The following is a 27,728-nucleotide window of genomic DNA, read 5'->3' as shown; positions in this document are numbered from 1 at the left end:
CAGTGGGCAAAATCTTCTTTGGTGCCCGCTGCTGTGCTCTCGTTTCCTTCCTTCCCACCGCATCCTGACTCCCTTCCTTCCCGTCCCGAGGCTGGCAGGAGGATGGGGAGAACCATCTTCATAGAGAATATCTGGCCTGTTCCTGAGGCCCCATATCAGAGCTTTTTATGCGTCATGACTGAGTGAGTGGCACCACAGCAAAGCTCCACATGAGAGAATGAGGGATGGATGTGGGGCGAGATGAAACAGTCTGCCTAGTTCCAAAACCTTTAGTCACCCAAAATAGCTTTGAGCTTTGTAATGTCCTGATGTGCCTGTCAGCAGGAGTGGCTGGCCTCTCATGAGATTCGCTAAGAAAAATGCCCCGTCTGTATTCCAGAACTTAGCTGGTAGCTTGTTATCCAAGGCCAGAGAGCTCACCAGCTGCTGTCAATCTTATGCCTCCTCTGGGAGGAAGAGGGTTGATGCCGCAGGCGCAGACATCCCAGGCAGTGGCTGGGGATGTCGCACGCACTGCCTGCCCCACCCGAACTTCTCCAGTGTGTGGGATGTCATGCAAGGCTAATGGCTCAGTCCAGGCCACCTGCCTGCTGGGATCCAGCGTCCAGGTTTCCAGGCACTCTCAGATGCAACTGAGGAACTGACTTTGCCATGTACTTGGCCAGGTGCCCATCTTATTACATTTTTTGCATACGAGTGGCATAATTCGTATTTATTTTCTCAAAGTACTAATTAGACTTATGGTTAACAAGCAAAAGGATTCCTCATTTCCTACCTCACTGACTTCAATCCGGTATCTAAAATGTCCTGTAATTTGGCTTCATCCTATTTGTTATGGGTTGAATTATGTCCCCTTGGAAGTTCAGATGCTGAAGTCCCAGCCCCCCAGACCTCTCAGTGTGGCCACACTTTGAAGATAGAGTCTTTAAGGAGGGCATTAGGTTAAGATGAGGTCATGAGGGTTAGCTGAATCCAGTGTGACTGGATCCTTTTGAGTAGGACAACTGTGGACACTGACAGATACAGAGGGAAGATGAAGTGAAGACACAGAGACAAGACAGCCACCTGAAGCCAAACAGGGACCTGGGGACTGCGCTCTTTCCCTCACAACCCTCAGGAGGAACCAAGCCCACCAGTACCTTGATCTCAGACTCCCAGCCTCTAGACTGACAAAGTCAGTTCCTGCTCTTCCAGTCCCTGGGCCTGTGGTATGTCACTGGGCAGCCCTGGACGGCTAAGACACTGTTGATTTTCTCTTATTTCCTGAGATTTCCTGCAGAAACTCCAACCACACCGGGCTGCCCTCCTCACCATCCTTCAGCCTGCTGCTCCGTTCCAACCTCTGGTCTTTCCCACGCACCAGGCCCTACGTCATGCCCTGTCCCTGGAGTGCCTGTCCCCTCCCAGCACGTATTTCAGGGGTCAGCAAACTGCAGCCCGCCCCGTCCTTCTTTGGCAGCGCGGTCCTCCTGGGACTGCCATGCCCGGTGTGTGTGCTGTCTATCAGCGCCCTCACAGCACAGCAGAGGCTCTGTGTGGCCTGCAAAGCCTGCAGTATTCACTCTCTGGCCCTTTCTAGGAAAAGTTGGCTGACCACTGATCTATCCAAATTTAATTCCTTCTCAGAGGCCCAGTTCCCATCCTTGGCAGCTCCCAGGACCACTCTCCTGCCCACCAAGTCTCCGCTTCTGAGCTCCTGTAACACTGGGGCTGTGATAATTTCAAATAAAAAACCTAGATCTGTGTTTTAGTTTCACCCTGTCTCTAGAATAACATTTCATATCTTCATGGAGTTGGAAGGGAACTCCTAGGTGCTGGACCGTTGAGAGTCTGTCCTCAGACCCACTCTCCTTCCCTCTGCCCGGGCCTGGTGCTCCAGGAAGCTGACCTTGCTTCCTGCTTGGGCTGGCCCATGGACAGCACTGGCAGGATGCCCATGGGTGGACCCGAGGAGAGTGAGGTGGGGCGTTCACTCACTCCTCGACTCAAGCATGCAGGGTTGGTGTAGACTGGCTGCTTCTTGCTGCCCAAGGCCTCAGGTCTGCACCCTGGCCCTCTCCACACAGCTGCTCTCTGACTCTGAGGCTGCCCCTCACTTCATTCTTCCAGCCTCTCCCGGTAACCGCGCCGCACAATTGCTACCCTGGGTACTGTACTTGCTGGCTTCCTTAGACCCTGGCTGCATCTTTGTTAAATCCTTCTTAAGTCACCTAGTTTAAGAGCACTTTCTGTTTCCATGGGGACCCTGACCGACAAACCCCTAAGGCGCAGGCAAGGCAGTCCCAAAAGGCTGAAGTTAGGTGCCCAAGGGGAGAGCTAGTAAATGGCAGAGAATGAAAGTCCAGGGCTTTTTCAGCCCCATCAGGCAATGTTGCTGAGGCGCATATCTGCAGGCTGAACCGCTGATGAGAGCTGGTGGTGCAGGGTCCTGTAGCAGGGTAGCCGCACGGCAGAACAGAACTGAGAGACTGGGCTGTGCTACTCCTCAGGAATGGAGGAACCGAGGCACATTTCATCTGATTTAATTTTCTCTTTCAGAAAACAATAACTTGGAAAGTTATTCTTTATCACTTTTCTACAGCTGAATAGATCAAGCGCAAGACCACATGCTTTCTCAAGTGGGTGGTGAAGGAGCTCTTCACGTGTCCTTGCCCAGTTTGCAATCTCTGGAGTCTCCACTACTGTGAGTTCAGGGAAAACACCAAAGACAGTCCTCACCTTGGCCTTGCCTTAAGTAGCTCCAAAGCTTTGGCAGGTCACAGAATAACTTTGGTCTCTTACATGGGTAAAATGAACTGGAGGGTAAATTAAGAATCTCTTCTAAGGAAAAGAAAGGAAAAGAAGGTTGCAGAATGAAAGAGGAAAAAGTGGATGAGAGAAAAAGAAAAGAGAAAAGAAACATGATCCCCAGGTCACAGCAGCCTGCCTGGGTGGAAAGGTCACGGAGAAAGGTGCCATCAGCTTCCAGAACTTTCTCAACAACTTCCTGCCAGCCCAGGCCCAGCTTGGCTTCCTCTGCATAAGCAATTAAAACCTGGTTGATTTTAAGCCATCAGAAAGTAAATATGAAACAGGATTAAATATTAAGAAGCCAAACAAAGTGGCCTTATTAAAAAGACACAATAGAAGCGCGCTGTGCCATCATCATAATTATGATCACTGCTATAAACTGGGAGGAGGCATAAATGCCTGCCCTTGATCTGCAGCCATAATCCAAAGAAGAAAGCCAGGGTCGTTGTGATCTCAGCAGGCCATAAACATCCTGTGCTCCCAAGCAGAAAATCTCTCTCCGCCATTACGGCACCACGGAGTCCGTCAGGCTGCCTTGCTTATTGCTGCTGGGTTGGCGAGGAGGTGGATGGGGCAGGGAGGGGGCAGGGGCAGGAAGTTTAGCTTTACCCAACAAGCTTCTGAACTTTGGAACTCACTGTCTCCCACCCCCACCCCACCTTCACTAGACATGGCAGGGCAGCTGGGACATGCTCAGACCCTCGGGGACAATGAGGGAAACAGGCTATCTGACAACACAGGAGGGCAAGACACTCTAAGGCGAAAATACAGCTTGCCTGCAACCATTAGGGATGGGACAGAGGTCTTCTAGACATGGAGTGTGATGGCTTTTCTCTACAGGACTCCTTTGGAAACCCAATTCTCACTACTAAAAGGACTTTAGTAGTGTCCTTTTAAGTGCTAAGTGCCACATGCCAGATGGTCACCCATGTGGTATGATTGGAAAGGGATAGAGAATGATCTGTACCCCCAATCCTCCTCTAACCTGGCTCCATGACACCTAATGGCCATTCCTCGATCTTAAGGCCTTGTTCCCCAGCGTGCACAATAGCAATATCAGCCATTTCTATCTTCATATTAATAACAATAGCTCAGTTTTTCAGTCCCCTGCTGTATGTCCCAGCTACTCTTCCGCACTTTACATACATTAACTGATGTGACTCTACGAGGGAGACATTAGATGTCTTCATTTTTTGAATGAGAAAATTGAGTCTTGGAGAATTAAGTCATTTACTCAAAGCAAGTGCCAATAAGATCCAGGATTTGAACCCAGGTAGATCTGATGCCAAGTCTATCCTATTAGCTATAATGTCTATTGATGAATTTATAAAGCCTTTTCCTATCTCTCATGAGAGAGCAAGGGTAAGAGAGCCCTGAGGATGTGCTGGCATCACTAAGTGGAGGAAGAGGGCAGCAGGTGCAGGTGGTGGTCCTGGGGAGAAGACACTTATTTTATAACCCTATCCAGGGCCTCCCCGCCGGCTCTTCTGGGCAGAAGGAGGCAGTCAGCAGGCAGCGTGGTTAGGAGCATGGGCTTGGGGGTCAGGGGCTTGAATTTGGATCCTGGCTCTGTCACTCAGAGCTATGTGACCTCACTCTTCTGTGGCTCAGTTTCCCCAGTGTAAAATGGAGATCTTAATCATACCATCATTGCAGAGTCAGAGGGGTCTGTGGGATTGTAAGCCAGCCCTTCATTTGATTTCTTATTTATTTATTTATTTATTTGAAACAGTCTCACTCTTGCTTAGGCTGGAGTGCAGTGACATGATCTCGGCTCACTGTAGTCTCCAGCTCCCAGTCCCAAGTGCTCCTCCCACATCAGCCTTGAGAGTAGCTGGGACCACAGCCATGCACCACCATGCATGGCTAATTTTTAAATTTTTTATGGAGACAAGGCTTCACTATGTTGCCCAGGCTGGTCTTGAATACCTGGTCTTAAGCAATCCTCCTCCCTCAGCCTTCCAAAATGTTGGGATTACAGGTATGAGCTACTGTGCCCCACCTAGCCCTTCATTGTATAGGTGAGAATGTTAAAGTCCACAGAGGGTCAGCAGCTTGTCTAGAGTCAAGCTGGACACCATAGGCAGACGGTGTTAGAATTCTGAGCCTCTTTCCACCATCACTGCTGCCTCCCTTTCTCACTCACCAATGACACACAACATGGAGAGGCCAGGAGCCCACCCTTGGTCAGAAAGGCATCAAGGCTGAGCACAGGCCCCAGGCTCCCTCTCCTGTCCAGAAGTCAGAGTTTTACTGTGAATGAATTCTGACCTTTGCACCTTGTTCCTTGCCGTTCACAACAGCTACGTAGAGCTCACGATTTGCCCTCATTTTCTTTCTCCTCTTGGGCCCTGTCTTTCCCACTTCACTGCTTTCTGCTGCTGAAGACCAGGTCAGATTTCCTGCAAGGAGGCTCTACAGGGGCCCAGCACTACCTTGAAGGCCGTGGGCAGCCACAGAGGGAGAGCTGTCTTGAGCAAGCAGCAACACTTCCTCAGAGGGGTCTCATTCGTGTCTTCCCTTCCAGCAGGCAAGTCAATTGCTGCCTTAAATTCCTAGGCTGCTACCATTGATGACATTTATGTGAAGTGAGTCACTAGCTCCAAACCCATGGTGTCTCTTCAGTCCCGTAATTTCATGAATGAGTGCACAGGCAGCTGTCAGAATATTGATCAGCTTGCCCCACTCTGTGGTGCGCCCTTTGCTTTAATTCTTCTCCGCCTGCTGCATGCTTGCAGTTTTGTCTTCCTCCTCCTTGCCCTGGTGCAGATAGAGTCTTTGGTCCATCTAGCTACTTTATGTGTTTATGTGTTGTTTTAGGTGTTTTTTTTTTTTTAAATACAGTCTTGTGCTGTTGCCTAGGCAGGAGTGAATTAAGTAATTTATTCAAAGCAAGTGCCAATAAGATCCAGGATTTGAACCCAGGTAGATCTGATGCCAAGCTGTCCTCTTAGCTATAACATCTAATGGCATGATCAGAGCTCAAAGCAGCCTCCATCTCCCAGGTTCATGTGGTCCTCTTGCCTCAGCCTTCCAAGTAGCTAGGGCTACAGGCCCACACAAACACACCTGGATGATGATGATGATTTTTTTTTGTAGAGATGAGATTTCACTACATTGCCTAGACTGGTCTTGAAAAGTCCTGGGATCAAGGAATTATCCCACCCTGGCCTCCCAAAATGCTGGGATTGCAGATGTGAACCTCCACGCCTGGCCTCTGGCTGCTTTAATTGCCCACATCTTTCATGAGGAGGTCCTGAGGCTTCATGCATGTCTAGGCTCACTGCTACAGGCAGGGCTTCCCTAGGCTCACCACCAAGGGAGGCAGGGCTTCCCTCTCCCCTGGATCAGGCAGACCCCCTTAGGATAGAGGTTCAGTGCTCAGGATCATGTTTAAAAGGGGCAATAATAGAGTTCTTTGATGAGGAAGGGCCAATAAGTCATGTGTCACTTATAGAGAACAGCTGGGAAAAAAAAAAACAAAAAACATGAAAAGATTTAATTTAGGTAAGAAGAACCTGAGGGACCTCACCACCACCTTCCAATATCTGAAGACTTTTTACACACGAGGAAGACACTGCCTGCCCAGAGTAGTTCTAGAGGGCACTGCACAAAAGAAGGAGAACTGGAGGGGGAAGACCACACCTTAATGGAAGAAACATTTCCCAAATGGCCTTGCTGCCTGGGGAGATGAGGACTTGCTCATCAGTAGAAATTTCCAGGCAAAGCCTGGAGAAGGATTTGCTGAAGGGGTGAGGGAGGTGAAGGTTGAGAGGAGATCTCTAAGATTTCTTTTCCTTGGAAAAAACAAATTGAGCTCTACAAGAAAGGAGGGTGTTGATTGGATAAAATGCTAAATTGTTGGTTGTAAGGGGACTCTGGGCACAGAGAGAGAGAGACGCTTGAAGCCCACACGTAATTCTCTCATCTTCTGGAGAGTCTTCCTCAGTAAGGACTTCACCACGTCACATCACTATCACTGAGCACACGGGACCAGCAGCCTGGCTCCCAGAGCCCTTGGTTGTCATCTTTCACTCCACCCATCCAACCACATCCTCCCTTTCCAGCATTTGCCCTCTGATCCATGCACTCAGCCCTACTCTCTGCCTCTAGAATATGCCACACACGGTTCCTCTTGCTTTGACACCATTGACGGAGGGCTTAATGCATGCAGGGTGCTTGCCAGGAGCTGTGCACCTGTGTCTGGGTCTTTGCCCTGCTGCCTCACTCTTGGAATTTCATCCCCACAGCTCCTACACATGCACAAAAGCCTTCCTACCTACCCTCCAATTCTGACCACCTCCATGAAGCCTCCTTGACCTACGTGGCATCCCAGAATGGTCCTTTGCCCTGAGGCATTTACTATTTGTGCCATGGAGCTTGGTGCTCTGACACATAACGGTTCTTTGCCTGTTCATTAGGAGAGTCCAGCAGTGTGTGCTGTTCAGGCGCTCACATGACATCACCTCCTTTAATGCTTACAAGAACCTGGGGAGACTACTGGGGAAGGTGTCTCCAGCCACAGGGCAAGATGAGAAAACAGGCTGCCGAGAGCAGAACCAAGGCAGAGGTGCAGGCTTCTCCAGCCTCTGGTCCCTGCTGCTTCCCTAGCCACTGATGCCTTTGACATACTCTCCTGGGAGAAGGAAGAGCAAGGCTGCCCTAGTCTCACCTGGCAGGCCCCACCCACCCTTGTATCCGGACTCCCCTGTCCTTTCCTCTCCACCGAAGCTCCCAGAGAGCATCCCCATCTGCTGCACCAAGCTGCTTTCCCTGGGAGGGCAGATGGGAGTGCCCCAGGGTGGGAGCATGGCTGGGGGCTTCCGCTGGAGGCATCGGAGGCACCCTGGAAAGATTGGCTGGCACTGGAGCATACATTCCAAATTCAGCTTTCTTTTGTTTCTCCTTTATGCTTACAGAAGGGGTATCAATGAGCACCTTGGGGCCAAGGGACAGGGTGTGCACTGCTTCACTCATTCAATGTTTCATCCATTATTCTGGAGCCATTTATCCAGCCACCCACCCAGCGGAGTGGGTGGCTGGATAAATGGCTCCTTCCTCCCTCTTGGGTTATTTCGGGTAAGAGCTAAGATGTGGGGACTGGTGGGCAGTGGTTTTCATGCCCACAGCAGCTGGGGCAGCTCTAAGCCAAGTACATAGAAGGAGAAACTGACCCCAAACCAAATGTGCAAGGAGAACAGATGGGGATGAATGTCAGCCTCTATCACTCTCATTATTCCACTGAAGAGCCTCTCCCTCCAGATCCTGCCTCTCAAGGCTGAGTCTGAATCAAAGGCCTTCTTCACCCTCCATCCCTCCTCCCTCTTTGCCCGAATCTTAGAACTCTTCTGTAATTTCTCAGGAGAGTTGGGCTTGTTGGGGACGCTGACTGTTCTTCCTTCAGAAGAGAGAAATGGTTTTTGAAATCCAGGGAACAGGGACCACTGTCTTCAACAAGCAAAAGGCCTGGAGGCATGACAGGAAGTAGGAATGCTAATGATCCTGAAATCGACTTGAAATGTGAGGCTTGACCTTGTGTTCACCCGTCCCGACTGCCTGGGGTACACTGCTACCTCTCGGTGACCTCTCTCCTTCTGAGTCTTAAATTCTAGGAGGATTCATGCTGTAGGCTCAGTGGCCCAGGAAACCTGGAAGGAAGGAAAGGACACAGAGGTTCTGATTTGGGGATGGAGTCCTGGTCGTGGCAGATGGAACACAGGAAAGCTCCTGGGGTGAGGAGTGGGAGTGTGGGGTCATGTGGGCTGTGTAATTTTAGGTATCGGTGGGCCTGTCCAACCAGAGCATAGGCCCTGGGCAGAGTCAAGCTGCTCTATTGCTTCTGCTGCTTACATTACAAGAGTAACAACTACCTGGGTGGTGGGGGAGGGATGTGCCTGATTTGGGGAAAGCAGAAAGGAGACAGTGGCCTGTTACTATCTCAATAATACTGTGAGGGAGTGTGCCTCCTTGCAGATGGGAGTGACCAAGCACAGACATGGGAGAGGAAGAGAGGGTTGTGTCGAGGGGTAGGAGGGAGAGAGGCAGACAGAGGGAGGCAGAGAGGTCCCTGGAGCTGCCTGGGCCAGAGGCAAGAGGCAAGAGGCCCTCTCTGCTCAGTACTGGCTCCTTTTTGAGAAGGCACATGGTGTAGCAGTTCAGCGCTTCCCTCATAGAGTCGCTGGGAGGATGAAGGGAGATGAGGTGGGAAATGATCTCAAAAGCACAACCCCTCATGGAAACGTAAGGCAGGAGGGAGCGCAGGGACAGAAAAGCAATTAGTGTGAGTAATTAACCATGCCAGGATAATTCATCACACCATCGGGAGGATGTCGCTGCACCCAGGACACTGTCTTTCCACTGTCACTCAATAGCCACAGGTGTCAGGTGTCAGAGGTAAGAACCTTCCAGCAACTGGGGGTGCACAAAGATGGAAGGGTTTGTTGTGACTGGTAAGTACCTACATGGAGAGTGCGCAAGAAACAGGGTGGAAAGACTCTGTGGTGAAGGTGTTGTAGAGGAATTTCACATACATGATGGGAGAGAAGGAGAAAGCCTCAGGGCGCCTCTCAGCGCTGAGGCTTTACTGTCCAGTACTTTCAAGGCAAAGACCGACATTGTCAGGGTAGTGGCTCTGGGAAAAGGGCAGGAGAGTGTGGACCCCGAGAAAAGAGTCCTTACGCAGTGGACACTTCCTCTCTTGTGACCCCTGCTGCCTGGCCAAGATGGGGAAGCGTCTGTTTGCAAAATGAGGGCATCGTCTCCTCAGCTCAGCCACACACTTGTTCTGGAATATGAGACTCCAAGAGAAAGGGCTGGAAGGGGCTTCAAGGGGATAGGAATGAGAAAGATTAACAGACAATTAGAGATCCTTTGGGTATTACTTTTACAGATGAGGAAATTGAGGCCCAGAGAGGAAAAGATTGTTCAGGGTTGCAGGGCCAGTTAGTGTCAGAGATGGGACTAGGAACCAAGTCTCCATACTCCCTTTCTAGAGCTTCTTTCCACTCCACTTCTCCTCCTTTCACGAGGCTCGTGATTCTGGGGGGCTACCATGTGCTTGACTCTCTGACAAAAGAGGAAGAAAGATGGCTTTTGAGTCAGATGGGGCGTGCCTGGGTGTGAGCCTGGGTAAAACTTCTGTTAGCCAACTGGCCTTGAGCCAGTGATCTGAACCTCGCCTTTCTCATCTGAAAATGGAGATCATACCAGTTTCAGAGAGTGAAGTGAGGGCAAAGATAATATGGGCAAGAGGAGGTGCTTGATAAGCAGTAGCTGTCATTCCTAATATTCAGTATTAGAACTCTGAGTGTGTAGGATACCTGGACACTGGGCATGTATACTGGGAAATACAAAAGCAAATGCAGGCTAAGAGAAGAGTGTCCTCAGGACCCCTTGCTTTGCATCTAAAGGTCTCCTGGAGGTGGTACTCTTATTGGAGAGGATATAGCATTCTCAGGGCCACCCCCTAAAGATGCCACAGTTAGCCATGCTCCCTTTGGGGCCATCAGGTTCTCAGATGTGCTCCTCATTGCTTCATTCTCGTCATGAAGTATTCATGAAGTTCCTACTGCATGCTAACCATCACTCACCCATGGCATGGTCCCTTTCCTGGAAGTAATCCTTATAATTAATCATGAAAAAAAATTAAGCACAGCTTGAAAAAAGAGAGCTGCATTAACCTCCCTTTTGTGTCCCCTTGAATTTTTTTTAACCCTAAAGTAAGCCAAGGCCCTGCCAGATATTCTGTTCTGTTCTCTAACCCTCTTGCTACCATTAAGAAAAGGTCACTTGTGACCACAATTTGGGCTCCATGGTGGTCCTTCTGGCCTTGCTCTGGCTATACAGTGGGGTCAAGAAGCAATGTTTAGGATGGCCACTGCTACAGATCTCTGTAGTTTAACTGGGAAGAGTTTTTGCATCTATGAACCAGTAACACCAGTGCCAGGGCAACATGAGGCCTCAGCTTCTGTTGGGTTTTGAAAAGATTTTGATCTAAACATATTTTTCAATATGCAACAATTGGGTTAGTCTAATGACAAATGTCATCCCCTTCCATTGCCAGAGCAACATGCCACTTCCGTTAGGAGTCATGTTTCCTGGCTAGAGTAAGGCATGGAAAATAATTTTTGGTCATCAACAATTCCCTTCAGTTTCACTGATCTGATTAAACTTAGCAATGGAAAAAGGAATTTACAAATTAGATGCTGTTCTCTATTTATTATCAAAATGGTTGCTTTACACTACATCCAGGAGATACAGTTGAAATCCCATTAAGCCTCAGCTTGTGATAACATTTACTCCATAAATCTCCATTGCAGCCAGTGAATGAAATGAGCATTATGCTGAAGACCACATAATGGATGAAATCAAACCTCTGCCCCCTTTGAAGGGAGTTGACCTTTCAAGCCTTAAATGTATCCAGCTTTCTAGTTGTAAAGAAGCAACTCAGAATTTATTCTTGGTATTCTCTTAACCATTTCCTGACTGCTATTCTTAGCTGGCTAGCTGGCCTTCTTGAGACAGAATAAAATAAGAAATATTTCTGACACTTCCTTGGACATATTTGAAGAAGAAAGAGGAGGCCAAATGAGTACATGAAGAAAAACATCATGGAATAATCGTGTCCTCCTTGAGAAGTGAAAAAGAAATGTTGACAGGCCAGGAATGGAAGATTAAAAATTACTTTGTGTGTCTGGTTCATTATATATCCTCTGCTGGGCCAGATCTGACCCCACCTGGTTTTAGAGCTGACATAGTGACAAAGCAGGACTAAGAGAGCCATTCCCAGAGGCAGAATTCCAAGGACTTCCAAGCCAATACCTTATTTTTAATCCACCAATTTCCAAACTCCTTTCCAACAAATACTCATTGACTGCCTATGCACCAGGATCTGTATAGGATTCTGGTAATACAGAAGTCTCCACACTCAAGATGTACTACCCAGCGGATGGTATCAGATAGATGAATGCCATAGACAAAATGCAATAAACACAGCAGATAGGGAGACACTACAGATCATGTACAGTAAGTGCTATGATGCAGCTGTGGAATGGGGTTTCTGAGAGCATGAAGGAGTGGGGAAGACCCTGCTGGGGAGAAGAGGTGATGAAGATAGGAAACGCAGGCAAGGAAGAGAAGGTTGAGGGGGCTTTGAAGGTGGGGTGGTAAAACCAAGGGCTAACCTGATGAGGCCCACCAAACCTAACTTGTCTCACTGGCTTCTAGTTGATTTTAAAATCTATGCAGCCAAAAGTCATGTAGCTAAGCAATACATAATGAAATTTCCACAAGCCTCCTCACAGATAACATCTCTGACGTATAAGTCACCGTGGTAATGGTTGCCTAAGTCATTTTTCAAGAGCTCAGGGTCAGCTCTTATCCAGTTCAAGCTATCCGAGACCACTGACTCTCCAACTGGGACTGTGTGAGTGTCCAATGGGTGACCTTTTGACATCAGAGGGCCCAAACATCCATCCTGAGACCATGTTAACAATGCCATTTTGTGAACATGAACCTTATGAAGAGCTGTGAAGCTTGATTGCGCTTGCACAGATCACCAACTGCCTCCTTACCCCCAATCACCTTTCCCCATGCCTTGGACCTTGCTCCTCTATCCAATAAATAGCCCTAAAACCCCATCTTTGGGGAAGTAGATCTGAGACCTGCTCTTCCATCTCCTTGCTTGGCTGCCCTGTGAACAAACCCTTTCTCCACTGCAAAATTTGTGTCTCAGTGATTGGCACACTGCATGATTGGCAGGGCAAGTCTGGCTTGGTAACAGTGGCAGTTCAGAAGGCAGATGGTGGGGCTGGAATTTCCGTGCAGAGAGATCAGGGTATGCACGAGTGAGCGGAGGACTGCTGGAAGAAAAGGGCTAGTTTTCGGGGTACAGGCAGTCCTGCAGGAGGAGGAGTGCAATCCCAAGAGTCCGAGATCTGTAAGATTCTAGAATCAATGGAATTCCTCTGGGGTCTGATGGACTGAAACGAACAGGTTTGGCCCAGACTGCTGGAGCTAAAGCTAAGGTGTGTCAACTTAGAACCACAGAAACAAATCCTAGAACTGGAAGGGGCTGTTACTGACCTGACCCCCCTCATTTGACAAGGACATTGGGAGAGGCCAGATGCAGACTGGCTATCAAGTGGGGCTGTGAAGTCAGGCTGCCTGTTTTTCTCTGGCTTCTATTAGTTCCTGTACAGCACACGACAATTGTTCAGACCCAAAACTCTGGCATCCTGTTAGGAGAGGAACATGAGGGTCATTCATCCCATATCGCTGAACTCTCAACTCGTCTAATAAAGGGGTAGGGCTTCATAGATTAATGGAATTAATTTATTAAGGGATTATGGAAATTTTAACTAGTGGAAATGATTTTATACCATCTAAGCAGTTCAAGAAGAAGCTCTGCAGTTTTTATTGAAACTTGATGAAAACCTAGGATGCTCTGCCTGGTGGTTAGCAACTGACCCCTTAGCCTCCTAGTCAATGCAGAAGTGGGCCGAGGGGCTGGGACCACCACTGACATTACTTACTTTTCATGCCATGGGGACAGCAGGGATACTTTTCTCTGCCTCTGCCAGGCATAGCAAACATCATGCCAAACTTTTTACTCAAAGCTGGACCCAGCTGACTTTAATCAATATTAGTAAATACATTGAGACTCTAATTCTGAATATTCCTGACAAAAAAGGAGTCCTGAATTTCCTCTTGCTCCTGTGTTTGGTGTGTGTGTATGTGTTATGTTAGTAGGTGTGCATTTGGTTATTTTCAGATCATTTTGTTAACATGATAACTGATATTGGATACCATTATCACAGCTCATGAGTCATGGACGTGAGTTATAATCGTTGGACAGGCTGATTTGAAGCTTGGAATTGAGAAGGTAAACAAAGGCTTTTTCCTTTAGAGCCAGCCTGTCAAGTAAATAATTAAGGCTTTTCAACTTCATTGTAAATTGTTGAGAATAAATCTAGTCTATTACTTCAAGCAAAAGGCACAAACAAGTCCCAGTGCAATTGTAATCATTCTTTAACAGTGCTGGCCTGTGGTTTGTCTTTTCTTGACCTCTAATCTTCATATGCTGTGGTCCTATACACAAGGTGCTCATGGAAGTCCTTAGAGTAAGACTTGGGCCATGTTAGTCAAAACTAGCCTCAGGCTGAGCAAATAAGTTTCAGAACATGACTTAGGGAACAGAAAGGGCTCCTCTGCCCAGACATTTAAAAAATGTTGTAATATCCTTACTTTTTGAGTAGAATAAAACAAAACACTGAAGAATCTTATCAAAATTCAAATATATGTATTTAGAAAGGGTAAATCTTTACAATTATGTTATCAAAGCTCTTTGGTCCGGTGGCTCACCCCTGCAGATCTTTGCTGGGGTTAGACTTTTCTTCAGTCTGAGGAACTAATGTATATTAAGTCTACACTGCAACGGATGTATATTTTTATAAGTGAGTAAATGGCTACATTCTTCTTTTCTTTCTTCATTCTCTTCTTAGGCTATCTTCAGCTGCTGTGTAGAAGTGAACATGCTACTCTGTCACTCCAGTCTGCCTTCACCGGGGACCATTCATTCACGGGCTGTTTTTAGAGACTCGAGGTCTCTTGTGCAAACATGTTTCTTACCTATCATTTCCTTTGAGGAGGGGTGGCTCTGGATGGCACCCGCTGTGTGAGCCCTGCAGGTGAATCAAAGTAGGTGCAGGAGGAGGGGAGTTTATGGTCTTATCAGTAAAGTGGAAGTTTAGGCTCAAAGCGAGGTGTTTGGAAACAAATACAACTTTCTGTTATGTTGTGGAAGGCCCTTGCCCAGTTCCCATGATGCTACCTTTGAGCATGTCCTGTGATTTTTCCAGAGACAGTGTTGAAACCTGCTCATCTCTCAAACAAACTGAATCTGGGAGCATCGTCAGCTGGGAGGTTCACTCCAGTGTAATGTGACAAGGCCTGGAACAGCAGCACGGACACTTGTCTTTGTGTCAACAGCCCCCACATGGGGTAGGGTGTGGCTCAGGGTGGCATGATTAAGCCCAGGGAATGAGAACAGACTCAGGGACCTGAACCTCCCTTTATGCCCCAAGGTTTTAGGATTCTGTAAATTTTGAATTGTAATGAAACTAACTAACCACATGGCTAAATAAGGAATCCAGCACCTGGTACCAGGATATAGAAAGACAATAAGACATAAATGTGCCAGCCCTCCTCTCCCCAGCTGCCCCTCTTCTGACCCTCACCCCAGCCTAATGCTGCCAACTGCCTTCTGTTTTGAAGAATTCCATCTATCTCCTCAAAAGAACACCCTTTTTATTAAGCAACTCCTTGAGCAGATTCTCTGTTGTTTCTGGCGAGGCTTCAGTTCTGTCCCTCTAACAGTGTGGCTTCAACACAAAGCAATCACAGTGATTAATAGTCCAGTACTTACAGCAGGTATAATAGTTATTTAAGAGGACAAAGTCTCTCCTATTACATGAGGGTAGAAATCTCTTCTGGAAACATTGCAGCTGTCACCAGAGGCATGAGTATTTCCATTTGGTGAAGTAATCCTGAAGGATGGAGCCATCAAAGCCCATGTTTGGGGTTGTTACTCGACTTTTTTCCCCAGGAGGCATTTAATCATGCGGGCAGGGATTTAATGAGGCTGAGTTGGTTGGAATTCTTCATGTGGCACCTTTTAGGGTAAGGGGACTGCTTGTGGGTGTGTTTATGGTCATGGGTATTAAACAGGCCTTGGAATGTCAAGGGGCAGAGAGTTATGGCAGGGATCCCACCATGGAGCAGGCAGGACAAACTGATTCCCAGGAAGAGCCCCCCAGGGGAGCATGGCACCACTGCAACCTCCTCAATCAGCTGTGATGCCAAAAAGCACAAGCTGTTTATCCTGGAGCCTTCAGGGTAGGCGTTCAGGGCCTGTCAACCCTTAGGACCCTATCCCAGTGGATGCAGGTTCTTTCCAACCCTTCCCCGTCCACTCCCACTCAGACCTTATCACCCTCTGACTGCCGCCTCCGCTTCCAACTTCTCTCTCCTTCCAGCCTATGGTCCATACTCAGCTGCACAGTGACCTTTCGATGGTAAACTGGTACCTTGTCACCTCTCTGCTTAAATCTCTTGGGTGGCTCCTCCTTAACCACAGGATAGAGCCCCACTCCAAGGCCTTTTGGGACCAGGTCCCCGTCTTTCTGGCCTGGTCTTTCTTTTTGGCTTCTCCCCTGTGTACCCTAAACTAAAATCACCATAAGACATGTACAATTCAATTTCCTTTCATTCTTTTAAAAATTATTTTGCTTCTACAACTTTGCAAATGTAGCCCGCTCAGCTTAGAAGGTCCCATTTCGATCTTTCGGCCATGTCATCTGCTGCCAAACTGCAGCTGGGACACTGTCCTGTGCCCACCCAGCCCCAGTCCTTCTGCCCCCGAGCACTTAACTAGCTGCTGTTTGCCAGCCCCCTGGAAGTCGGGCACAACTGGGAGCTGTGTTCCGGCTGATGGTGTGTTGGGAGCGATGCCCACACTCTCAGTTCTGGCTGCTGAAACCTCTAGCAGGCTCTCTATGCTCCCTCTTCTGCTGGCCAGATGCAAAGCAGACAGGGGAGACCACAAGGCCCCGGGGGTGGCAAAGCCACAAAAGGGACACAGCCTTGGGCCCTGAAGACCGGTGTGGAGGAACTCTCCTCCCTCCAGTCGCCAGTCCACACTCCACTGAGGAGTGAAAAGTAATCTTTACTGTATTAAGCAACTGAGATTTGATTTGAGGGCCACTTATTACAATGGTCCACCAACCCTGACTGATATAGCACTTTCATGAATCATTCTTGGGGCACGCAGCCCCTCCCACCCTCTTCCAAACTCTGCCTTTCTCCAGCCCCTGGTTCATGACTGTAATTCATCACTGTCACCTGTCTGTTGGTGCATCTGTCTCCTGAACTAGGCTGTAAGTCCCCTTAGAACAGAGACCGTGTCTATTTATCTTAGTATTCTGAGTGCCCTGTTGGGACTGAAATGCGTGTTAATGCTCCCATGTCTCTTTCAAGCATTCAGGATGGTCTGGCATGCATGTGACTCCAGGAGGTTCCCCAGACACTAGCTACTGCTCTGAGGCCAATGATTCCACTTTCTGTGCCCTTTCCACTGGCTTCAGGTTTCCATGTTTTATAAATCATCCTCCCATGCCACGAGCCCGATGATGGAAATACAATACATGGCTAATCTCCCTCCATTACTGGATGATAATTTTCCACATCAGCAAGTAGTGAGAAAGGCCAGAGCTGTCACTCTCGCCTCCATCGATGGCCTCTGACAGTTAAGATGTCTTGATGCGGCATGGGCTTCTTATCCCCCAGTGTTTATGGAGAAGGAAGCGTGGAGTGGGTGTGGAGCCCCAGGTAACTGTAGTGTAGGTGGCTCGTTTCAGGGCTGAGCACTGGTTATTGGAGGAAATGGATCAAAGGGAAATTTAGGATGATTCATCTCCCCTTCCATCCCTCTGCTGAGCTACTTTCAACTCCCAGGTGTACAGATCTGTTTGCAAAGCACCAAATTAAAATCAAATCAGCTCTTTACTGGGTGCCTACTCTGGGCAAGGCCAAATGGGCACAGGCAGATCCATTCTTAAAGCGACCTGAGACTTTAGGTAGGTGACAGGACTTATCCAAAGACACCACATGTCAGAGATCCCCCAGGGGCCCTGTAGTGCTGAGGTCCCTGGGATCAGAGACTTGGAAGTGATGACCCTGGAGCACTGCACAGCCCAGAATCATCAGAGACGGTGCTGTGACATTCCTCACGCTGTGGTTGCCCAGGCAGGAAAGTGGATGGTCGGTAAGCTAGAACTCCCATTACCAGAGCATGCTGGCTGATCAACACCCTCCTCTAACCCAGTCGAAAGGAACCCTGAACTGAAGAAAACTCAGACAGGTCATGAAATTGGTACATCTCCTTCCAAACAAACCTGTCTCTTAAACCATTCCAAATGGATGATGCTTGACCTCAGTTCGCTTTTTCTTTCCGTGAGCAAGATAATGCCATAACTTCTTTTCATGCTTCAACAATAGATCTCAGAATCATGAAGTTCAACTTAAAAAATCAAGCCCATGCCCCCTTATATTACGATTTCGGGTCACTTTTTCCTACTACCTTCACCCTCCCCCCAATCTCCACTCTTTTCCTCATTTCTCCGTCCACCTGCTTTGCATATTAGGCTGAAGCAAAAAATGCCACAACCAAGGAGGATGCGCAGGTTGCACTGGCTGGGGGTCTGAAGGGCCTTCTTCTCCTTCCCCCTGGTTGGAAGAGGAGGGCATTCCTGAGGGGGCTTGTGGTAGACACCAGCATAGTATGGAGGGAGCAGAACTGGGACCAAGGCCCACGTAACTGTGCAACTTACAAGCCACACAATGTGAATAAGTTAACTTTTCTGAGCCTTGCTTTTCCCATCTGCAAAATGGGGCAAACAATACCCACGTGAGATGATCTTTGGCAAGATGAAAGGAGACCATCCAGGCTTTGTTCACCTTCCATGCAAGAACGTGACGTCCCGTCTCATAACCCTGCCCCTGTTCTTCCTCTGTCCCCCAGCCCAGAAGAGCCCACAGAGGGCTGAAATGTGTCCAAGATCCAAACTCAGAGTCCAAAAGCTGACTTCATACAAGTGAAATGATGACCTCTCCTACAGGGAGTACGTGGGCATCAGGCAGCTTTGCCCTGTTCTGTTGACTCCTGGCTTTCTCTTCTCCTGGGACTATAATTCTAACTGCTTCCAACTGGTCTTCTCAACCCACTTTCCCAATGCCAAATCATTTCTGCCCATGCTGCCAACCACAATACACTCCCTGGGGGCTACCATGAGTATGGTTATGACTGGAGAAATGGTATTTGGCCAACAAGGCATGAATACAGGGCTATCAGACCTTAATTCTCTGACCTAAAGAGGATTCAATTCAATTCACTATGTCTTTTTTTGGGGGGAAGTCTGTGAAATAGAAATCATTGTCCTGCATACTGAGTGGGAGAGTGAATGAATGAGAAGTTACCAATTCACGCTCCTGTCTCCTGAGAGCTTTCAATATAACAAGCAGGCTGGGCCACCTCAACCAACTGATGGGTAGGTGAAGGTTGAGTGCTGATGGTGCCTGTCCTGAGATGGGTGCTCTGGGAGGCCTGAGCCAAGATGTGCTCTCCAATCTGGGCTGGGAGGCTGCAGAGGAGCAGGGGAGGAAGTGGGTGCTCTAAGCAGAGGGACGGGAGATGGGTAATGGTGCAGAAACAGGACAGCAGCAGGTGTTTCTGGAAAACAGGATGCAGTATGGCTTTGCGGCAGGGCAGTAGGGAGTGATAAGGTTCAAGCTATTGGCTGGGACAGACTGAAGATGCCTAAAATACCGAGAGACGTTCAGGCTTTAATCTGTAGCCATGGAGAGACATTCAAAGCTTTTGAACAAGGGAATGATGACACGGTCAGCTGCAGAAATATGAATTTGGCTGCATTACACAGGTGTGTGGGAGTGGGGCTGGAAGGCAGGGCAGCAAAGTGGCTGCGAGTCCAGGTAAAGAGAGGTGATGGGAGAAGAGGGAAGGGGTGAGAGGTCCACATGAGGAGGACAGCCCATACGACTTGACTGACGCAGGCGCTGAGAACTGTGGAGGGGCACCGGAGAGGGAAGGGGAAGGAGGCTTTGTTGCCTGGGGAACTGGGAAGACGATGAAGCCTTTGGAGAGAGAAGTGGGCTGGGAAGATGCTGGCTTGGGCCGGGACCCTGGCTGGCAGGCAGAGGATGCTGTCCTCCAGTCCCCGGAGAGGAAGAGGGCCTTTGGGCTCCACTCCCTGCCAAGGACGCCCAGAGTGCCTGGCAGTTTAAGAGCTAACAGCCTGTTTGCTCTGCCTTTGCAGGGCGGCTGGCTGGCCAGTGATCCCAGGAACAGAGCTGCTCCCCATCCACATCCACTTCAAACTGCAGGAGAGGTCCCGGTGGCTCCCTGGTAACTCCTGTCCTCCAAAACCACAGTGTGGCCTGCACAGTACCCACCCCAGCCCCTGCTGCTCACAGGCCCCTCTGCACAGCCTCCGTTTCCACCATAGCTGTTACATAGTGAATGGGAGACCAACACAAAGGCAGTTATCTAAAAAGGGTGGGGGAATCCTTCTGGTGCCTGTCTCAGCTGGTATTGACACACTCTCCATGAACAGGGAATCTGGAGCCCTGGGTTTGAGTGCTGACTTCACTAACATTTAGCCAGGTGGTTGTTTCCCACCTTGGGCTCCAGTTTCCTCACCTGATCTCTCCGGCAACTTTCCAGCACTAAAGTCTCCAGGGCTCTGACTAGGACCAGCTGAGAGTTAACGTGAAGGCCCGGGAGCTATTTCCAGTCTCTGCCTTAAGGGTCTGTTCTCACTTTGTGGCCTGGCGGCATGATCACTTAACAGAGCAAGGTATGAACAGAATCAAGGACAAAAATGAGTAGTAGCGTGTCTTCTCATGTAATCTGAGCCAGCTGCTTCACGGGATTATGTTGCAGGTATCCAGACATGTGGCAACTGCTGGCCACGAGGGAGGTCCAGGGTAAATACTGATCGTACTGATTAATTTATTTTAAAAAAAGATCAAATAACTATGCACATGCCCTTGACACATATATAATGTAAATCAGTGATATTCAGGTTGCTCCTCTCAAGCCACATGGGGCCCTTTCATGGGCAACCTGCAGTTCTCACAAGCCTTCCAATTTCCTGTCTCAATAATACATGATCCTAGACTCTGTGGGGCAGGCAGCCGGCACGTGGCTCTGCTAGTTGGTGATGACTGCAAAAGTGGCTCCCGAGTCACATAACTCAATGCCATGGGGTAGATATTTATCCGGCTTATCTGTGTGGAAATTCAATGTTTTGGTTCCACCGTCTGTCTGTCTTTTATATGGTTTTCCACATCAATATCTGTCTTAGACTGCAAGCTTTGGAGAGCCAGGGCTGCATTCAAGTTGTGCTAATGACATGAGAGAGAGATTCCTGTAAGGATGGATATTTAATAAATATCCATAAATAAATAAATGAAATGAAACGTTTTTTGATCTTGAAGAGGAAAAAGGAAGAAGAAAATCTGTCTCTTTTCTTTACGGCGTCTCCCTCTAGTGTCTGGCCTTCTATTAGATTTAACACTGGAGCTGGAAGATGAACCCTGTGCCTTGGAGCAGTGCATCTCTGCTGATGACAATAAACCCCGTGCAGTAATGATGGTTTTGCAATGGGTCCCTTCACAGGGGCTGCTCATTGCTGCTCAGAGGGAGGGAAGAAGCAGTCACTAGGCGGGGGAGACCTCAACATTATCCTAGTCTTTATCCAGAGAGAGAAGGTGCTTGGCTCTTGGCTGCTCCATTTAGGAAGCTGCATCCAGGGTACCAGTGTGTAAACATGCCCCTTTTTTTTCCTCTTTTTGGTTCTGAAATGGCTCTTGAGTATCGTGTCCTCTTTTTTCTCAGGCTGTCTGTAACCAGTTGCAGAGGCTGTGGCTAGTACTGGCACTGGTATAGAAGGGAACATCGTATCATGATGGGCTAAGCTTTAGACACTGACCGTCTTGAGGCTATGGGCATGCTAGAGTCTGTGTGAGTCTCCTCCTCCTCCCTTTCTGGTTTCCTGATGGCCAAACTCTTCAGACAGCTGGAAGCTGGGCCATGCCAAAGAAGCAAGCAGTGTGCACAGCAATGCTCCATGCCATTGCAGGAGGCATGCAGACTCGAGAGGCGCACAGAGTAAGGCTGATTTTCCAGGAAGATTTTCCCCCAACATTTCATCCAACAGCCTGTGTCAAGGCACCAGCAAGTGAGCCCCACGTTGTGGAGTGCAATGGTCAGTCTCCAGTCACAGCAGCAACACTGACCCCTCTACCTTTGCATTCCATCCTGTCTCTCTGGCCATACCTTTTGGAGTCTCCTTTGCTGGCTCTTTTCCTTTATCCCAATCTTCAAACATCAGTAGGGCTGGGACTGAGTTCTTGGGCCACATCTCACTTCTGTCTACACTCACACCCCAGTGAGCTCATCCAGAGATCCAGGAGTTAGGTATCTTCTATATGCTGTTGACTCCCCAAATTACAGTTCAGCCACAGATCTCTCCCCTGGAGAGGTTCCTTTCTTATTATCTACTCAACAGCCCCAGCTGGATGTCTAATAGGCACTTCAAACTTAAAGATCCGACATGGCTTTCCTGATCCTCCTGCCTTGACACCTGTTCCTCTCACAGACTTCCCCATATCCATAAATGACAATTCCACTCTTGGCATCATTTAGGACAATTGCCTTGGAAAATGCCCGACCTCTATCTCTCACATCCCATATCTGATGTGTCTGCAAATGACATCATCCTGAAACCTGACCTTATCACCTCCATGGGTGTCAAGACCAGGCCCAACATCTCCTGAGGCGGCAGCACGCGACGGGACTCCTGCCTCTCCCTGGCCCACCTTCACTCCATTCTGCACGTGGCAGGCAGACGGACCTTGATTACTGTCAGATCATGTTGATTTTCTGCTCAAAACCCCCAGAGGCTATTTGGCTCATTCCCAGTAAGAGCCAAGTTTTCTGACAACAGTTTACATACCCTACTCTCTGGGTCCTACAGCCTTACATCACACCACTCACCCCCTTACTCCTTCCTCTCCAGCTGTACAAGCCTCCTCTGCTCCGGACTCATCAGTGTGGGCCCCTTCTTGCTAGCCCCTGGAAGGCTCTTTTTCCAACTATCTGCATGGTGCCTTTCCTTCCAGCCTCCAAGTCTTTATTTCAATGCTGCCTTCTCTGTGAGACATTCCTTTGCTGCAGTCTCTAAAATCACAAACTTCTCAACACTCTTGCCCCTTCACTGCTTCGTCCCTCTCTGGCCTGCTAATTAATTTACCATAGGTCTCTCTACTAGAATCTAAGTTCCATGAGGGCAGGGAGTTTTGACTCTCTTGTTCACTGCTCTATCACCAGCGTCTACGACAGTGCCTGGCAGAGAGCAGACCTCTTGTTTGTGAATGGGTGGACTGATGAATGAATGAACTGGAACTTATTTTTGTATATGACTTACTGGCTACTTCACTTACTCTCATATTTAGAGAAATGCCTCCCAACTGCAGCTTTCTTTCTGTTGTCCTTCCAGCCCATTTCTTCTACATCCTTGGTGGCTTTTGCAGCTTTCCCTAAGAAAATGGAATCACTGGGCTCCCCTCAGGTATGCTGGGTGCCACCAAGCAGCTCCTGAACTGCACCCAGCCCCACCTCCCCAGCCCCACACCACAGGCATCCAGACGCTGCCTCGTGGGGAAGCGGAGTCACCACAGACGCTGATGGAGAGTGATTAGCCTTTTTTCTCTTAAAAGATCACTTAGCTTTTGAGCTGAAGACAGTTGGCAAACAGACCATACTGTAATCTTTCTGAAATTTCAAAGGCTACGATATTATAGTAATTGAAACACATATGCTTCAAACAGCAGGATTTCTCCTGTATTTGTTTCAAAGGGCAATGTATGAAATTGTCAAGACAGGAAGCTAGTTTCTGAGCCACTCACTGTCTTGCCTTTTTTGCAAGTGTATTAGGCCTCTGATTCCTTAATCATTTCATCACATCATCTCTACTTTTAATTGGACTTCCCCAGCAGACTCAGTCCTTTGGACTCTCTTCCTGGCTCCATTCCTGTCTCTCATGTTCCACTTCATTGCACGCATCTATCTAACTCTCTACACCTTGCTTTTTAAAATATTCATTCCCCTGCCTCATCCCCTGGAACTGTCCCATGAATTAGCATTTCCACTAATGAAGGAGCTAGGTTCCCATTCCAGTCCTCCTAGAACAAGAAACAGACCCCCAGGGCTCCTCCAGCCATAAGGGAACAGTGCAAAGTAAGAGAAACCACAGTCTCCAGGGTCTAAGGCTATCCTTATCTAGGCTTAGGAAAATCTTGGCAGAGACTCTGTCTATTGGGGTAGGCAGCTCATTATGCCCTTCTCAAAGTTTGTCCAGAAATTTGGGTAGGTGGGCCTTGTCAATGTGGTGTCCTCCAGCAGCAAAGAATACTCCATGCTAGGAACTCTCCTAGGAATTTATTCATTTAATGGGTAAGATGGAGAAGTAGCACACCCCCACCCCTCCACTTGGAAGTTCCTGCTTTAGGCAAAGAACAGAATAGCTATGTTCTGTTATCTCAGTGGATAGCTACTGGCTGCTGAGCAGGTAGTGGCTACTGCTGGATTTTAATAACACATGCTACAGAAATGCTCATCACCATTAGTCACAAGCTAGGGGCAATGCTCTGACTTAGAGTGGAGCCAGGAGCCAGGATACAAATACCTGCATTTTAGAGGTATGCTTCTCCGTGGCTCACAGGCCACCTTATTTATTTACCATACCACTCAGCGCCACAAACTAATCAATGACTCCTCAGTTCTATCAACAGTGTAATAGAAGCTGTCAGGCATTCTTCCAGGAAGACCCTCAACGGCATCATTACTCATTGTGATAATCCATCAAAGGCCCTGTCTTCCAACTTGCAAAACCACTTAGTAGAGCACAAAGGCCTCTTAGGTTACTAAATTATATTGTTACCAGTCCCTTGTTGTTTGTGTGCTTTAATTTTGTATTTGCTCCTTGAGGAGCATTATCAGAAAGGGAGCAGTTGATAGATTTATTAAATCTAAATTTGAAATGAGAGAGCAGAGATTCTGCTCCTGTGAACACCTTTGGCTGTGTTCATCCCTTCTTCCTGTACCTGTTCCTTCTCCTGGTGGCTCTTCTCAATGTCCTCTCTGCTCAGGGTGAAGTTCCGGCTCCCTGCCTTTACTGGCATGACTCCATGTGGTGCCCTGGATGGCTCTTTAACCTGTTTGCTTCCTGGACTACTCTAGATGCTCAGTGTTTAGGAAACTGTTTTTAAGTAAGGCTCCTTGAGAGGACAGAAATGCACCTACTCACACATGTATACTGAAAGAGAAAAATACTGCACTCAGAAAAGGGAAGAAAGAGTGTGGTTACAGTCACAGAGATCAAGGCCAAACGGGACACACAGAGTGGTTAGAGCTAACCCAAAGGTCCTCAAATTTACCACGCATCTTGATCACCTGGTGAGTTGTCAAAGCACAGACTCCTGGGTCCCATCCCCAGAGTTCCTGGGTCAGGAGGTCTGGAGTGGGGCCCAAGAGTTTGCATTAGTACCAAGTTTCCAGGTAATGCTGATGCTGCTGGCCAGGGGCCACACTTTGAGAACCACGGGGCTAATCTGATAAGAGCCTGAATTTCCATGATCCATCATGTTGTGCATATTTGTGAGTCAACGTCATACATTACTCTCATTTCCATCCCAGCAACAGCCTACCTAACAATGGGCCATGTGAACCCCCGAGGAAGGCACTGTCTCGATTTCCATCACCTAATTATGTTTCCTCTGGGCTTCTCCCACCCCTCCCGTTTAGCACTTCCACAGGTCTTTGGATCTAACCCCTTTAAGGAAAACCTTCGACTACCTTTCCTATGAAAAAGCCCAGCGGTGCCTGGAAATTTTCTGCAAGGGGGGAAGGAATCCTGAGCAGGTATGAAGTTTTTCAGACATTGTTCCTTTAAAACAAGCCTGTGCTTTCAAACAGGAAGCCTGTGCCCCTGCCCAAAGAGGTAGAACCTGGAGGAGAAGGATCTCTGATTTTTAAAAAGCCTCTGCTTTAGCAAAATCTCAACTGTCTTTTAAGGTGAAATATTCTAAAAGGAGCATGAAGTTTTACAGATCGACAGCTGTGATCTCCCACATGCGACTGATGTCTGTGTGTAGCAAGTGACTGCCATCAGTGAGGTAAGTGCTTTTCCAGGAAGGCACACCTGGGGCTGCCAAGAAACAGTGACAGTCAAGGTTTTGTGCTGTCTCCTCTCCCCCAGAACCCAGCCCAAACACAGAAGAAGATGGCTGCTCACTGTTTCGGGGCTTCTCCTCATCCATGCCTTCGTCCTCGTTCTCCGGGTCAATGTCTTCGGCCTGAGTGATCCAGTCCAGGTAGCCTTTGAGATCCTCTTCCAGCTGTTGCTTCTCTCGTAGCTTCTGGAAATCTCCCCGGGCCTTGGCCTTCTCCCTCTCTTTGGAAAACTCTCTGGCGAGAGTGAGAGGAGGGGCAGGGGAGGAGAGCAAGGAGGGGGCACCAAGAAGGGTCGGGCATGGAAGGAGAGATGGAGATAAGGAGAAACAAGAGTCTTAATTGCTTTGTGGGGAGAAACCTGCCCACATGGCCCTACTTTCCACAGAGTTCCTCTAGTCAGCCCAGGTTTTGTCTACTCTCACCTCAGTGGGAAGTGGCACTAAGGGGACATTCCTGACACAGGCCAGCAGAGGCCAAAGGGATGGATGAAGTCCATCTCCCTCTTTTCCCGGATCATGATCACAGGCTTTGCTTTTTAAATGACTGTTCTCCAAAGACCTGGAGACCCGTTCTGAGCAGTAACTAAAAGCTGCCCCCACCACTGTTCCAGAACATGCATTTCCATCCCTCCCAGATTGAGTGGCAGTTTACAATTCTCCCAAGGGTCCCCAGGTGACACAAGGTGTTGGGACCGGCAGGTACCAAAGCCCACTCACTCGTGCCGTGTCCTGAGAGCCAACCATTCATGTTTCTTCCCAACTCTGGCTTCGGGGATGTCTCACTGGTAGCTCGAGATCAGCCACAAAGGGAGTATTTACACCATGGTAACTCGTGAATGCCGAGAACCAGGGCTTTCCCCCAGAGAGACAACTGTTAACTGTTTATCAGTCTACCACTGATTTGGGACTAGAAGATTTAATGTCCTCAATCTCTACTCTTATGATGAGTTCAACCTGCCACTCAGCATGCCTGGAAGGATTTCTAATCTAGAGAAGGTTCTCTCCCACATGGAGACAAATGAAGATTCCAAACACAAGAAAATGTCCTGGGGACTGCCCTTTTGGTTTAAAAAATCCAATCGGAATAGAAAAATACATAAAATCAAGATGATATAAAAGTTAAATGATGCATTTAGTTTAAAGTAATAATGAGCAGAAATTGGAACTGGAGTGGGATTTGCTGGAAGAAGGGCCTATTGCAAAATTTCTGACACAAAGACTATTTCTTTTCTATGATTCTGTCCTAATTTTCTCTCTGACTTCGAATTCACTTTCTGAGCAAGGAGGAGGCTGGCAGCAGAAGGCAGTCATCAAGAAAGTGAGTTCTCAACCCTCAAAGCAAGTCTGGGTCTTTTCTTCCAAAATAGTTATAGGGAAGTATTTTTGGCTTTGATATGCAGTCTTTTGGGAATGAGGCCCTTGATGGTACATGTATATGTGTGTTTGTGTTTGTGTGTGTGTATGCAGTCTTTGGAGAATGAGGCCCTTGGTGGTACATGTATATGTGTGTTTGTGTTTATGTGTGTGTGTGTGTATGTGTGTATGCAGTCTTTGGAGAATGAGGCCCTTGGTGGTACATGCATGTGTGTGTGTGTGTGTGTATGTGTGTGTGTGTACATCCACAGGACATCTTGGTTAATTCTTGGAGCCATGATGCCTTCCTCTCTCAACAGTAAAGGTGTAGTTCAGGGCAAGAGGCCTCTTAGAGAATTTTTGGCTCAAGCCACACTCTAGGAAAGGCACCATGGAAGGAGGGACAGCACCACAAACCATAAGAGGACAAAGGGCTCTGCTGCTGAGTCTACCATCACGTGAGGCAGCTCCACCAGTACATGCACTGCCTAGTGCTTGCATTTGGCCTATGCCACTTGGGAGAGCACTGATTTTAGCATGTACCATCTTTATGGTGAGACGGGGTTAGGGCTGGGCTGGGGTCTAGGGAAATTTTTAATTGGGAGAATGTGGGGGCTCTCAAGCTAACCAGTTCTCCTCAACTGCAGCCTTAGTGATGCTCTGGTTTGGATTGAATTTTCTTCTTAAATTTGATTGAATCCAATTCTAATTGGATT

The 27,728-nt window shown here is 48.2% G+C and overlaps 1 protein-coding gene across 50 annotated transcripts in view; it reads right to left on the bottom strand.

Moving 5' to 3' along the window:
• The window catches only part of CACNA1C (calcium voltage-gated channel subunit alpha1 C), a 703,883-nt gene that overhangs the window by 150,591 nt on the left and 525,564 nt on the right, over positions 1-27,728 (bottom strand). For all 50 annotated transcript variants that reach the window (XM_032254241.1, XM_032254239.1, XM_032254246.1 and 47 more), the window contains exon 9: positions 25,722-25,894. In XM_032254241.1, coding sequence (XP_032110132.1) covers positions 25,722-25,894 — 173 coding nt within the window. The remainder of the gene's footprint in view (positions 1-25,721; positions 25,895-27,728) is intronic.

Source organism: Sapajus apella, unplaced genomic scaffold (genome assembly GCF_009761245.1).
Source record: "Sapajus apella isolate SASKATOON/1434 unplaced genomic scaffold, GSC_monkey_1.0 scaffold86, whole genome shotgun sequence".
NCBI classification, from domain to species: Eukaryota; Metazoa; Chordata; class Mammalia; order Primates; family Cebidae; genus Sapajus; species Sapajus apella.
Note: the sequence above shows the minus strand (reverse complement) of the source record. Positions and strands in the feature narration are given on the sequence as shown.